We start from the raw sequence: 14,380 nt of genomic DNA on the forward strand, positions 1-14,380 counted from the left end.
TTTTTTCAACATCATTACACTTGACATACTCCCAAGAACACAAAATGGTGCTCACAAATGGTTGACCACAGTCAAGGGCAGTTAAGGTGTTGACTTGTTCAGCTGATAGTGTTCCATTATTCCCTTCTTTTGTCCTAATACACTGCACCAAAACAATTCATGCAGTGTATTCTAAAGTCAAACCCTGCACTGGATCAAAGTGCTTTTATCCTCTTTTTTGTATCTGGGTATGAAGCAATTTATTTGCACTGTCCCAAACAAATATTGCTCAAAATATAAAATTATGTGATGTTTTAAGTCATAACTATAAAACTCTTTCCAAAAAAAAAAAGAAAAGTATAAAAATAGTGCACGTTTTAGTTAACATATTTGTTTTGTTGACAGTTATTTTATTGTTTTTTCCAGATCCTCTCTTGATTGTTGACTTTACTTTCCAGTGTTTCTTTTTTCTATTTTATCTTTTGCACTTTTGAGGATTTGGTGCAGCTTCTTTGCTGCAAAGAAAGAAAAAATCTCAAACTACTTTATAATCCTCATATGTTCTACACAGAGAACTTAGTCTGCAAAGTAACTAGTTACTAACTTCATTCTGTAATTTCATGGCAAGGCCCAATCAGGTCTGTTCTATCTCACTTATCTCTGATTGGCTGGTAAGAGGCAGATGAGTCCTGTCGTCAGCTAAGGTCATAAAACATCACGTTTGAGTCCGCTTTGATGCTAACCAGGGTGTCTGTGGCTCATCAGGATCTGGGAGTAGAAAATGTCACGAGTGATAACAGGACTGGTTTGTGTGGGGCTTCTGTTGGCATTTGGAGCAGCAGAGGAGGAAGCTCCTTCCTGTCAGATACTGGGGAGTCCGGAGTTCCCTCTGTTGGCTAAAAAGGGAGATGTCACGATTGGGGGAGCCTTTTCCATCCACAGCAAAATTGCAGATCCTCCGCTTTCTTTTTCAGAGAAACCAACACGTCTCACATGTTCCCGGTAATTTTGTGTTTTGGATAATGATAATTAGTTATGTGTTGTATCACAGTGACTGCAAGTTTTCAATTTCTGTTTTTGTCTCAGTGTCAACCTCAGGGAGTTTCGATTTGCACAGACCATGATTTATGCAGTAGAGGAAATAAACAAAAGTGACTTTCTTCTTCCCAATGTTTCTATCGGATACCGTATTTATGACAATTGTGCCTCAACATTATCCTCAATTCGTGCTGCGATGGCCCTGATGAATGGTGATGAGTGGACTGCAGGAAAGAGCTGCTCTGGTCAATCAGCTGTTCATGCCATTATCGGGGAGTCTGAATCCTCTTCAACCATTGTGCTGGCACGCACTGCAGGACCATTCAGAATACCAGTGGTGAGAGGGATGTCTGTGTATCAGTGTGTGCATTGTGTGCAAGCTCTCCTAATTTTGTCTCTCTTTTGTGTATTCTCAGATAAGTCATTCAGCTACTTGTGAGTGTTTGAGCAACAGGAAGGAATATCCCTCTTTCTTTCGAACCATTGCCAGTGATCTCTACCAAGGCCGAATCCTCGCCCATCTGGTAAAACACTTTGGCTGGACCTGGGTCGGTGCAGTGAACAGCGACAGTGACTATGGTAACAATGGCATGGCTATTTTCCTTGATGCAGCCCAAGTGGAAGGTGTGTGTGTGGAGTATACAGTGAAATTTCACAGAGCTGAACCAGAAAAACTGACGAAAGTGGTAGATGTGATCCGTAAGAGCACTGCCCGGGTCATTGTGGGTTTCTTAGCCCATGTAGAGATGAACGATCTTCTAGAGCAGTTGAGTCTGCACAACATCACAGGCCGACAGTTCATCGGTGTGGAGGCCTGGATCACTGCTGACAGCCTTGTGACTCCTACCAGCTTTAGTGTGCTGGGAGGTTCACTGGGGTTTGCTGTGCAAAAGGCCAATATCAGTGGCCTGGATGATTTCTTAATCAGAGATTTCTGGGAGAGAGAGTTTAAGTGCGATGAGAGAAATGACAGCATGACAGAAACAGCTTCATGCAAAGAAAACCATGATCTACTTGATCTGAAAAATTATGATGCCGACGTGAAAGAGCTGAGATATTCCAATAACCTCTACAAAGCCATCTATGCTGTAGCCTACTCTCTGCACAGCATACTAAAGTGCTCAAGCAGTCAGGGATGTAACAAGACTGTGAAGGTTACACCCTGGCAGGTAAAGTGAACTGATGACTAAACTCTTAATTTCTTAGCTTTGTAAATTAATATACTGACATACAGAACTGTCTTCCTGCTTTTTAGGTTGTGGAGTCTCTAAAGACAGTGAACTTTACAATTAAGACTGGGGACCAGGTGTGGTTTGACAGCACTGGAGCAGCTCTGGCCCAGTATGAGGTGGTGAACTGGCAGCGTGGATCAGATGGATCAATTCACTTCAAACCTGTGGGCTACTACGATGCTTCCCTGCCTCCAGGACAGAAGTTTTTTCTCAAGACTGAGGACATAATTTGGTCTGGAGGAAAGACAGAGGCAAATATGTTAATTAACAGTAAAACACATTTATTTAAGACTAGAGTTTGCCATGGCCATGTGGTTTGACAATAACCATTCTTGATTGAAACATTTTTCTTTTTCTTTCAAAGTTGCCTGTGTCAGTGTGCAGTGAGAGCTGTCGTCCAGGAACCCGTAAAGTGCTTCAGAAAGGAAAGCCTGTCTGCTGCTATGACTGTATACCGTGTGCAGAGGGAGAAATCAGCAACAGCACAGGTGCCACAAACCTGACATATGACAGTTCTTACAGATTGTTTGCTTGCTCACTGTGCATCATGTTAAAGTTTGCTATGGTTCAGTCTCTTATTTATGTTTTTAGGATGTAAGAACTTAAATTACAATAATAGTAACAATATTTCTATTACAGATTCTAATGGATGCAAAAAGTGTCCTGAAGAGTATTGGTCCAATCAAAACAGAGATGCATGTGTTCTGAAAAATGTGGAGTTCCTCTCCTTCACAGAAGTTATGGGTAAAATATTTGTGTTTTTCACTTTGTTTGGTTTACTGCTTACCTTAATTGTGGCCACTCTATTCTTGATCAATAAGGACACTCCCTTGGTAAAGGCCAACAACTCTGAGCTGAGCTTCCTGCTGCTCTTCTCCTTGACTCTGTGTTTCCTGTGCTCTCTGACCTTCATCGGCCGGCCCTCTGAGTGGTCCTGCATGCTGAGACACACAGCATTCGGCATCACCTTTGTCCTGTGTATCTCATGTGTTCTGGGGAAAACTATAGTGGTGTTAATGGCCTTCAGGGCCACACTTCCAGGCAGTAATGTGATGAAATGGTTTGGACCTGCACAGCAGAGACTCAGTGTTCTGGCTTTCACTCTCATACAGGTTGTGATTTGTATACTTTGGCTGACAATCAATCCTCCTTTTCCCTCCAAAAATATGAACCACTACAAAGAGAAGATCATACTTGAGTGTGCCTTAGGCTCAGCTGTAGGCTTCTGGGCTGTGTTAGGATACATAGGGCTCCTGGCTGCCCTGTGTTTCATCCTTGCTTTTTTGGGTAGAAAGTTACCTGATAATTTCAATGAAGCTAAATTTATCACCTTCAGCATGTTGATATTCTGTGCAGTGTGGATCACCTTTATCCCAGCTTATGTCAGCTCTCCTGGGAAGTTCACTGTGGCTGTGGAGATATTTGCTATCTTAGCCTCCAGTTATGGGCTACTTTTCTGTATATTTGCTCCAAAATGCTTTATTATTGTTTTCAAACCTGAACTGAACACAAGGAAACATCTAATGGGGAAAACATGATCATGATGAACACGATTAAATATAGATATCAGATTGAAGAAATTGATATTTGTTTGATATTTATTTGGACTTCTGATGTAACCTGAGCATACTATTCAATGAAATGTTATTTAGAGTTCCCTTTTTTCTACATCGCAACCAAGACAAAAGTTTCAAAGTAAAAATCCCTTTTTTTATACATACTTTACCATTGATGGGAGGCGTTTAAGAATGATATTTTAGTTCATTTGATTAGTTATTAAAATGAGGATTCACCGCATTAATCTGTGTTTTATTCCATGTAATTTACAAAATATTTAAAACTATCCATGACCATGTGTCTCTTCATCTTAAACAGCACAGCTAAAGTTCACACAGAAGCACTTATTATGTACACTGTTATCCCACCACTGTAAAAACCTTTCATTATGTAAAAGCATGTGAGTCAGACCTGACACCATGTGTTCCAGTACACACTGTTATGTGTTTACCTCCTAACATGGCTAATGAAATAGCAAATAGAGATCCCATTCCTCCTCTGTACAGTGCTTAATTAAGATATTTCAGATCAAGCTTGTCAGCTTTTTTTTGTGAGGATTACTTCATTAGATTCAGACATACTCAGGGTCGGATGTGCCTTCAGTTGTTCTTAACATTCTTGTGTTAACATGCTTACATAGAGAGCAGTAACATGCATGTGTTTGGCACAACATTTAGCACATTAGCTTGCAGAAAATGTTTGCTGTTGTATAGTGCCACCTGCTGGACATTTAAAATATTGTAACGTATTCACTAATTTCAAGCATATTCAGTTACATTTAAGATGAAGGAGTGATTGTGGTTATGGCAAATGAATTATTGTTAAGCAACTAAAAACACTAGGCTCATGAAATATTGTGGATATTAATAAATGAATGTGTAATTTTTTAGAACAGTGGCTGGCATTTTAATTTTTTTTTCTGTATTGAGTTTTTGAATATACTTACACATACCATACTACATTCCCAGCACGAGGCCACGGCACACTTGCTCACAGATGGCTGTCCACAGTAAAGGGCAGTTGAGGTGTTCACTTGTACTAATACATTATACCAAAAATAATTCATACAGTGTGCTCTAAAGCCAATCCCTGCACTGCACACCCTTCTTCACCTGAAGGTCAAGTACAGAGTCAGGGCAGTACATGCAATGTATTTGCACTGCCCCAAACAAACATTGCTCAAAATATTAAACTATGTGATTTTTTTAGGTCTACTACTGCCATAACTATACAATTATGTTTAAAGAGTATAAAAATAATGCAAATTGTGGTAAATGTATTTGTTTCGTTGACAATTATTTTATATAGTGTTTCTTTTCGGATCTTTTGTTAAGTTTGAGTTTTTTCTGTTTCCTCTTTTTACTTTCATAGATTTGGTGCAGCTACAGGTACAAGTTTATTCATAGTCCTTACTTTGCATCAAAAGAACATTTAAATGCTTTGTGTTCCCCCTCATCTCATCTCCCTACTATTTCATTTGCAACGTGCAGTGATAATGACCTAATGGTTGTAAAAACAGAATGGAAAGTGCTCTGACATCATCACACTGTGATTTGGTGAGAAGACCTCAATCATTTATGCAGAGGTATAAAGCTCTGCCTGGGAGCTACGTGTCAATGAGAGAAGAAGGGTCCAGGTGTGTGTGTGTGTGTGTGTGTTTCTCTCTGTACCAGATGAGTGACTGTGTCAGTGTAATGTTATTGTTTGTACTTTTCATGGGAGCCTTTGGTGCAGAGGAAGACGCTGTGCTCTGTGAGATGTTAGGGAGCCCAGAGTTTCCTGTGTTGTCTAAGGATGGAGACATCACTATTGGAGGAGCGTTCTCCATCCACAGCCAAATCTCAAAGCCTCCACTCTCTTTCACAGGTACTCCAGAGCCTCTCGCGTGCTCCAGGTACTGTTTGTCGTCTCCTTTCTCATTTGCTGTTTCCTAAACAGAAGAAAAGTTCCATAAAATCTGAAAACTGTTCTTCCTCTTTTCAGGATAAATTTCAGAGAATTTCGTTTTGCCCAAACAATGATTTTTGCCATTGAGGAGATTAACAATAGCAGCTCTCTACTGCCTAATATCTCAATTGGTTATAAGGTATTTGACAGCTGTGGTTCAACACTGCCGTCAACACGTACAGTGATGGGTCTGATGAATGGAGAGGAAAAGACTTTGGGAAAAAAATGCTCTGGTCAGTCATCTGTTCACGCCATCATCGGAGCCTCTGAGTCCTCTTCCACTATCGTGATGCTGCAAATTTCAGGGATTTTCCAAATACCAGTGGTAAATATTTGTATAATATATGTGTGTTGCTTTTCTGTGACGGTTTTCAATATTTTTCTTTTTTCCAAAAAGCTTGATCACACTTTATTTTGATGCTCCAGAGCTAATAATCAAATTACTGTAAAGTGACTGTTAACAAAGACTGAGTTCTTGTAATATTACGACTTATGGCTTTAGGGCTGTGCTACAGCTGGGATTAACGTTGCCAGGGTTCGCACAGATAAAGCATAACTGTCAGTATTTCGTTAGTGTTTTCTCTGACCTGACCTGAGTCTCAAATGTTAATAATGTATTTTTGTTTCCCTCACTTTCTTCTCTGTTAGATCAGCCACTTTGCCACATGTGCTTGTCTGAGTAACAGAAAGGCGTACCCCTCCTTCTTCAGAACCATCCCCAGTGACTACTACCAGAGCAGAGCCCTGGCAAAACTGGTGAAGCACCTTGGCTGGACGTGGGTTGGGGCTGTTAGAAGTGACAATGACTATGGCAACAATGGCATGGCGACATTTATCACAGCTGCAAGTCAGGAAGGCGTTTGTATTGAGTACTCAGAGGCCATATCAAGGACTGACCCCACTGGGCAGATTGCCAGGGTGGTCAGAGTGATCCGTAGTGGCAGTGCAAGAGTTTTAGTCGCCTTCCTCGCTCAGGGCGAGATGGACATTCTGCTTGAGGAAGCTCTGAACCAGAACATGACTGGGTTGCAGTGGGTGGGCAGTGAATCCTGGATTACAGCAGGTCATTTGGCCAATATGAGGTACTCTGCCATCTTGGCAGGGTCTCTGGGCTTCACCATTAGAAAGACAAAGATAAAAGGCTTGAAAGAGTTTCTGTTACAGGTTAACCCGAGTCAGGACCCTCAGAATAATGTGCTGAGAGAGTTCTGGGAGGCAACCTTTGGCTGCAGTTTCCAGTCCAGTGTGCATGGTCAGACCCAGTGCTCTGGCTCTGAGAGTTTACAGGACATTAACAATCCTTTCACAGATGTGTCAGAGCTAAGGATATCTAACAATGTCTATAAGGCTGTGTATGCTGTGGCTCATGCCATGCATGACATGTTAAAATGTGGACAAAGTGGTGAAGTGGTGAACCAGTCGTGTACATGGAAAGATCATTTAGAGCCAAAAGAGGTAAGAGCTTGTCTTCGTGAGTTACTTGAATAATTTACAATTCCCTGTACTTAAAGTTTTTCACCACTATTCTATATTGATAGATTGTGAAACATCTCCAAGACGTGGATTTCACTCTTCAGTCGGGAGAAAGAGTGTATTTCGATGGAAACGGAGACCCCGCAGCGGCCTATGAGCTGGTGAACTGGCAGAAAAACCGAGCAGGAGACACCGTGTTTGTGGCTGTAGGGAGCTATGATGCTTCGCTGCCAAATGGAAAACAGTTCACCATGAACGGAATAAAAATAATATGGGCCGCAGAATCCCTGAAGGTACAGTAGAAGAAAGAGGTTTAATCATCATCCTCCGTCACACAGTCGATGATGTTTTGAACTGTTTGGTCAGAAAAATGTTTTTATTCAAGGAATGCACATATGTTCCTATTTTATTTATTCATTTGTAGTTTCCCTGCTGCTTTGTATTGATTGGAGCAGTGTTAACAGGAAAAAAAATAAAAAATCAGAACTGACTAGTGACGTTTCAAATTTCACTTCTGATGCAGATTAATGTGTGAGAACCAAGCCTAAAGTTTATTTATGTTTCACCTGGTGATGAATAAATTAAATTGTTTGGATTCCAGGAGGGATAAACGGTGACGGTTGTGTTGTTGTTACAGAGGCCGCAGTCTGTCTGCAGTGACAGTTGCCTGCCAGGTTTCCGGCAGGCCGTGATCAAAGGCAAACCCATCTGCTGTTTCTCCTGCGTCGCCTGTGCTGCTGGAGAGATCAGCAACTCCAACAGTGAGTTAACACTTTCCTAACTGTCCCTTATTATTGAGTGTTTATACAAAATGAATGCTTTCCAATATCTCACCTGTATGTCATTATATGTAGGCATGAATGCTAACATAACTTGCAGCTTACCGCATGTTTTCCATTCAGATTCTGCAGAGTGCTCACGGTGTCCACTGGAGTACTGGTCAAATAAAGATCACAGCCAGTGTGTTCCAAAGGTGATCGAGTTCCTATCTTATGGAGAAACAATGGGGGCCCTGCTCACTTTTTTCTCATTATTTGGAGCGAGTTTAACGCTAGTGGTGTCATGTGTTTTCTTTCGGTTTCGTCACACACCACTTGTCAAAGCCAGTAACTCTGAGCTGAGCTTCCTGCTGCTCTTCTCCTTGACTCTGTGTTTCCTGTGTGCTCTGACCTTCATCGGCCGGCCCTCTGAGTGGTCCTGCATGCTGAGACACACAGCATTCGGCATCACCTTTGCCTTGTGCATGTCTTGTATCTTGGCTAAAACCATTGCAGTGGTGCTCGCCTTTAAGGCTAAAAGGCCAGTAAACACCATTCCTCAGTGTTCTGCCCCGCTTCAGAGAACAAGTGTTCTCAGCTGTACTTTACTGCAGGTTTTAGTTTGTGTGCTGTGGTTAACTATTGCCCCACCATTCCCCTACAAAAACACAGCTCATGCCGCTGAAAGGATTATTCTAGAGTGTGACTTGGGTTCACCTGTAGGCTTCTGGGCGGTGTTGGGGTATATAGGATTTCTGGCTGTGCTGTGCTTCATCCTTGCTTTTCTGGCTCGAAAGCTGCCTGATAATTTCAATGAAGCTAAATTTATCACCTTCAGCATGTTGATATTCTGTGCAGTGTGGGTCACCTTTATCCCAGCTTATGTCAGCTCTCCTGGGAAGTTCACTGTGGCTGTGGAGATATTTGCTATCCTGGCCTCTAGCTTTGGGTTACTTTTCTGTATATATGCCCCAAAGTGTTATATTTTACTATTGAAACCGGAGAGGAATACTAAAAAGCACATGATGGGGAGAAACCCGTCAAAGTCACTATAAATGAGTGTGCAGAATAATAGCCTAACATATTAAAGGTTCTTCCAATGCTCTAAAGAATTTTTTTCTACTTCCTTTAGACATTAATCAATATGCAGATTACTTGCTTGTTCACATGTAGCTCTTTGTTAAATGGAAACAACGCACTCACTAATTTCAGTGGGAAACTGACCATATGTGCAAAGCTATTTTGCAAAGTAAAAATATATTGCGTTAGATTTAAAATACAGTACATACGAAAGGGATACATGAAATAAAGCATCAGCATCTGGCTGGTGGAGTTACAGTTTAATGTTTTTAACTTTCGCTCTGGTATATTTGATGTGGAAAATAAAGTTCAGCTCCTTTTCTTCTGTAGAGCAATGAGATAGTTTTGCCTATTCAAAGGAGAACATTTACATTTTCTCCTTCGTGTGTGTGTGTGTGTGTATACACACACACACACACACACACACACACACACACACACACACACACACACACATATATATATATATATATATACATACATACATACATATTTTTTTTTTTTTTTTTTACACACACAAACACAATACACAGAAACAGCTCAGACATTCCCAAAGGTCTGCTCAGGTTTCTGAAATTATTATTGTAAGGAACTGGTAATGCTAAGAACAAAGATGCCATCTCATAGGCCCATATATCTGTTAATCACACGACAAGCGCTGCCACTGGTGGAGAGAAACACAATATTCAAATGCACTGCACCCAAGCCCCACAGGCTTTGTGAGAGTTAAAAGAAAAACCCTATAAAATGCTCAGAGTCCAGTGGTTTTATCCTTGGGCCTTGGGTGGTGGATATTGAGGTGAACAATTATGCTGCTGTTAGCCGATCTGCTACTTATTTCCCTTCTGGCTGTCAGAGGAGGGAAACCTGTGTGTCAAACATATGGGACAAAAGAACTGTCTCAGTTTTCTAAGGAGGGAGACATCAACATTGGAGGCATTTTCTCCTTCCATCAGACCCCAGTCAGTGTCAATCCAGCTCTACCAGTCAACCCAGGAACAATCCAGTGTGAAGGGTAAGAAAGGGATGAAAAAAATGTTTATTGTAAATTGTATTACGATATATGTTCTTTATCTGCGTTTGTAAATCCTTGTTTGTCTTTATGTATGTGTCACAATTTTTGCTTTTCACAAATTCTCCCTTCTCAGACTGGACCCAGGAGAGCTTCAGTACGCGTACACTATGATGTTTGCCATAGAGGAGATCAACAACAGCTCAGAGCTGCTGCCAGGAGTGACACTGGGCTACAGGATCTTTGACTCCTGCCCCAGTATTCCTTTGTCCATCAGGGCATCACTAAACCTGATGAACAGACATGAGACCGGGGAAGGCAGCTGTAACAAACTCTCCAATGTGCATGCTGTCATAGGGGAAACCACATCCACCTCGACAATAGGTATTGCACGCACCATGGGACCCTTCCATATACCGGTGGTGAGTGTTAGTAGCATGCACACTCTCTACACACATGAACTGTCAGTTGAGTTTGTGTTGTTGAATGAAGATTAATATAAGATGTGAAAATGCTTTATTACATGTATGATTCATATCAGGTATTGAGGACAGCCGTGTCTTCATGAATTGCAGAAACGTGATAAAACTTTGCGATTTCTCTCTGTGACTTGTGTTTCAGATCAGTCATTCAGCTACTTGTGCATGTCTTAGTAACAGAAGAGACTATCCTTCTTTCTTCAGAACCATACCTAGTGACATTTACCAAAGCAAAGCACTGGCAAAGCTGGTAAAACACTTTGGCTGGGCCTGGGTTGGGGCCATTAGAACTAACAGTGACTATGGGAATGGTGGCATGGCCACTTTCTTGGAAGCAGCTGAAAAGGAAGGCGTATGTGTTGAATACTCAGTGGCGATTTATAGGACTGACCCCAGGAAGTGGTTCTTAGAGGTGGTGGACATTATAAAGAAATCCACCTCCAAGGTAATAGTGGCATTTGCTGATGGCACAGACCTTGACATCCTTATCAAAGAGCTTCATGCTCAGAATGTGACGGGCCTGCAGTGGGTGGGCAGTGAGGGCTGGATCACTTATCGCTATATTGCCTCTCCAGTAAACTATGCTGTGGTCCAGGGGGCAGTGGGCTTCGCAGCACTCAATGCTCACATCCCTGGACTGCAGGAGTTCCTGGCTAACAGCAGGCCTTCCACCACGCCAGGGGACCGAGGACTGGTGGAGTTGTGGGAGATGGTGTTCGGCTGCTCCCTGTCTCCCCAAGCAGAGACTCACACCCAGGGTTCAGTGGCAGCCTGCACCGGGAAGGAGTCTCTGTGGGACACAAACACACGCTTCACAGATGTTTCAGATGCCAGTCTGCTGAATAATGTTTACAAGGCCACATACGCTGTAGGTTATGCACTGCACATGCTCTTTACTTGCAAAGACGGACAGGGGCCTTTTGAGAATAGCACTTGTGCTGATAGGGAAAATGTGCAACCATGGCAGGTAAACAAAGCACTGAACAACAACCGACATCAAACTGCTGTGTGTATTAACAATAATGAAGTGAAGTAACAACATCACTTTTTTCTCTGCAGGTGCTTCATTATCTGACCCAGGTCAATTTCTCTACCAAGATTGGTGAAAATGTATTCTTTGATGAGTCGGGCGACCCTGTGGCACGTTATGCACTCGTAAACTGGCAGATGGATGAGACGGGTTACATAGCCTTTGAGACCATTGGTTACTATGATGCCTCTCGGCCTGAGGGTCAGCAGTTTGAGATGAAAGCGGGTGTGAAAGCCATCTGGGCAGGCGAGAATCCCGAGGTAAGTTAATGTAGACAGCCAGTCATAATGAGATGTTTTTTAACGCTGGCTGTGATTTTTTTTAACGTGGTTATGAGTCTGGAAATTGTGAACGTTTCTTTGATGCTGTCACTGTGATGCAGGTGCCCAGGTCCGTTTGCAGTGAGAGCTGTTTACCTGGTACCCGCCGGGCTTTTGTTAAGGGAAAGCCTATCTGCTGCTTTGATTGCATCACCTGTGCTGACGGAGAGTTCAGCAACAGTACAAGTGAGACAGCAGGATTCCTAGCATTTACTCTAGCACTCATCGTGTTTCTGTTGGGCAGAATCACTGCTAGCACTTTACTGGTCTATCTGAAGATGTGTGTGCTGTACAGCCTAAACATATTTATGCTTTCAGATGCAGTGAAATGTGACAAATGTCCCCCTGAGTACAAGTCCAACGAAGACAGGAACAGCTGTGACTTGAAAGCCATTGAGTTCCTCACCTTCAGGGAACTGATGGGTATACTGTTGGTCACCTTTTCTGTGTTTGGTGCCTGCTTAGCGATGACTGTAGCCCTGATATTTTTCCACTACAGGCAGACTCCTATTGTCAGGGCCAACAACTCTGAGCTGAGCTTCCTGCTGCTCTTCTCCTTGACTCTGTGTTTCCTGTGTTCTCTGACCTTCATCGGCCGGCCCTCTGAGTGGTCCTGCATGCTGAGACACACAGCATTCGGCATCACCTTTGTCCTGTGTCTCTCTTGTGTTCTGGGGAAAACTATAGTGGTGTTAATGGCCTTCAGGGCCACACTTCCAGGCAGTAATGTGATGAAATGGTTTGGACCTGCACAGCAGAGACTCAGTGTTCTGGCTTTCACTCTCATACAGGTTTTGATTTGTATACTTTGGCTGACAATCAATCCTCCTTTTCCCTACAAAAATATGAATCACTACAAAGAGAAGATCATACTTGAGTGTGCCTTAGGCTCAGCTGTAGGCTTCTGGGCTGTGTTAGGATACATAGGGCTCCTGGCTATGTTATGCTTTGTTCTTGCTTTTCTGGCTCGAAAGCTGCCTGATAATTTCAATGAAGCTAAATTTATCACCTTCAGCATGTTGATATTCTGTGCAGTGTGGATCACCTTTATCCCAGCTTATGTCAGCTCTCCTGGGAAGTTCACTGTGGCTGTGGAGATATTTGCTATTCTGGCTTCAAGTTACGGACTGCTGTTTTGTATTTTTTTGCCCAAGTGCTACATAATTTTATTAAAACCTGAACACAATACAAAGAAACATTTGATGGGTAAAGTGATCCCAGGAGCCCTTTGAGTTTTATTTTTTATTTATTTATTTTTTTTTTACAAGAGCAATAGATTTGCTTTTATCATTTTCTGTGTCTCTGATTGGTTTAGACAGAAACTTAAAATATAAATTTCTGAAGAAATGTGAATTTTTAGGTCACACTAACTGTGCTAAATTATTCATACGAAAACAGACTGATGCTGCAGCTTAAATGAAAGCAACTTATAAAATTGCTGTGTATATGTAACTCGCTTGACAATTATTCTCATGTACTAAATATATATGAACATAAAAATAATTTAATGAAATTTAGATGAAATATTTGTTTTTATACAGTATACTGTATGTGTTAATGAAATAGAAATAAAATTTGTTTTTTAACCCCAAATTACAGAATCCATGCACACGTGCTTCAGTAAACAATATAAAATGTCAGGAAAGCACAAACTCTTAATTAAATAAAACAAGTAAATTCAAATAATTTGACTCATTCCACCATTCTAATTTCTCTTGAACCTTACACTGTATCTAAGATAAAAACATGATATTTTTACACAAGTCTTGCCGATTGTTTACACACAGTGACAGGGTCAAACCAGTTTGACCTTTATATCAGTTATGAACTGTGCTGATAAACGTAGTATTGAATATTTCTTACATACAAATTATATACGGCAGACGTACATAAATGATTCATTCAAACCATCATACATACATACATACATTGTACTAAAACTAAGCATATTTTGCAATAACATCTGCTGACTGGAAAACTTCCGGACCTAGTTACTGAATGGGTCAGAATGTATTTAAAGCACAGAGCCCAAGACATCCAACTGGATGTACAGTACTGCAGTAAAGCTCACAAGGCCATGAGCTGTAAGTGCATTGTGCATGGAATAGAAAAAGTTGGTGTAAGAAGACCACATGCACAGAATAAAAGGAGCACCTCCATAGGATGCATAACAAAACGGATGTCCTGTTAGGGCACAGACATGCTCAGAGGGAGTGGGCCTCCAAAAATATCAGACAGATAAAATTAGAGACTAGCTGGTGGACGTAAGAAAGGATGTTGCAGCTAAAGGCCCAAATATTTTTCGAAGAAAAAGGTGGAGACCAAAAAAGAGATAAAAAGAGACTGAATATTTGAATAACACATTTAATTGCTATCATACTGAGCTATGTTTGATGAGCCAGTTTTTAAACTATTGTAAATTTCAGTGAGAATGTCTAAAGTCAATATTTCTCAATTACTGGAATAAAGTAATCT

The 14,380-nt window shown here is 41.4% G+C and overlaps 3 protein-coding genes across 3 annotated transcripts; all 3 read left to right on the forward strand.

The window, feature by feature from the left end:
- The first annotated feature begins 1,084 nt into the window (after nt 1-1,084).
- Nucleotides 1,085-3,787, forward strand: LOC121187287 (extracellular calcium-sensing receptor-like). The gene is made up of 5 exons (XM_041046471.1): nt 1,085-1,354; nt 1,434-2,186; nt 2,273-2,500; nt 2,614-2,737; nt 2,889-3,787. Exons 1-5 carry the CDS (start codon nt 1,100-1,102, stop codon nt 3,785-3,787), a joined length of 2,259 nt encoding a protein of 752 aa, XP_040902405.1. The 5' UTR covers nt 1,085-1,099.
- A 1,692-nt stretch (nt 3,788-5,479) lies between these two features.
- On the forward strand, nt 5,480-9,039 carry LOC121187047 (extracellular calcium-sensing receptor). The gene is made up of 6 exons (XM_041046113.1): nt 5,480-5,700; nt 5,790-6,078; nt 6,402-7,208; nt 7,292-7,519; nt 7,864-7,987; nt 8,129-9,039. The coding sequence occupies exons 1-6, from the start codon at nt 5,480-5,482 to the stop codon at nt 9,037-9,039; spliced, it is 2,580 nt and encodes an 859-aa protein (XP_040902047.1).
- An 834-nt stretch (nt 9,040-9,873) lies between these two features.
- Nucleotides 9,874-13,137, forward strand: LOC121187046 (extracellular calcium-sensing receptor-like). Its single transcript, XM_041046112.1, has 6 exons — nt 9,874-10,079; nt 10,213-10,498; nt 10,698-11,522; nt 11,615-11,845; nt 11,968-12,091; nt 12,224-13,137. Exons 1-6 carry the CDS (start codon nt 9,874-9,876, stop codon nt 13,135-13,137), a joined length of 2,586 nt encoding a protein of 861 aa, XP_040902046.1.
- The last annotated feature ends 1,243 nt before the right edge of the window (nt 13,138-14,380 follow it).

This window comes from Toxotes jaculatrix, chromosome 9 (assembly GCF_017976425.1).
Source record: "Toxotes jaculatrix isolate fToxJac2 chromosome 9, fToxJac2.pri, whole genome shotgun sequence".
NCBI classification, from domain to species: domain Eukaryota; kingdom Metazoa; phylum Chordata; class Actinopteri; family Toxotidae; genus Toxotes; species Toxotes jaculatrix.

Excerpts from the sequence above, each read along its gene's own strand:
- LOC121187047 (XM_041046113.1), top strand. The coding sequence starts at position 5,480 with ATGAGTGACTGTGTCAGTGTAATGTTATTGTTTGTACTTTTCATGGGA. Across the intron at positions 6,079-6,401 it reads GGATTTTCCAAATACCAGTG|ATCAGCCACTTTGCCACATG; the intron begins GTAAATATTTGT and ends CTTCTCTGTTAG. Across the intron at positions 7,520-7,863 it reads GGGCCGCAGAATCCCTGAAG|AGGCCGCAGTCTGTCTGCAG; the intron begins GTACAGTAGAAG and ends TTGTTGTTACAG.
- LOC121187046 (XM_041046112.1), top strand. The coding sequence starts at position 9,874 with ATGCTGCTGTTAGCCGATCTGCTACTTATTTCCCTTCTGGCTGTCAGA. Across the intron at positions 10,080-10,212 it reads GGAACAATCCAGTGTGAAGG|ACTGGACCCAGGAGAGCTTC; the intron begins GTAAGAAAGGGA and ends CTCCCTTCTCAG. Across the intron at positions 10,499-10,697 it reads GACCCTTCCATATACCGGTG|ATCAGTCATTCAGCTACTTG; the intron begins GTGAGTGTTAGT and ends CTTGTGTTTCAG.
- LOC121187287 (XM_041046471.1), top strand. The coding sequence starts at position 1,100 with ATGATTTATGCAGTAGAGGAAATAAACAAAAGTGACTTTCTTCTTCCC. Across the intron at positions 2,187-2,272 it reads TGAAGGTTACACCCTGGCAG|GTTGTGGAGTCTCTAAAGAC; the intron begins GTAAAGTGAACT and ends CCTGCTTTTTAG. Across the intron at positions 2,738-2,888 it reads AGAAATCAGCAACAGCACAG|ATTCTAATGGATGCAAAAAG; the intron begins GTGCCACAAACC and ends TTTCTATTACAG.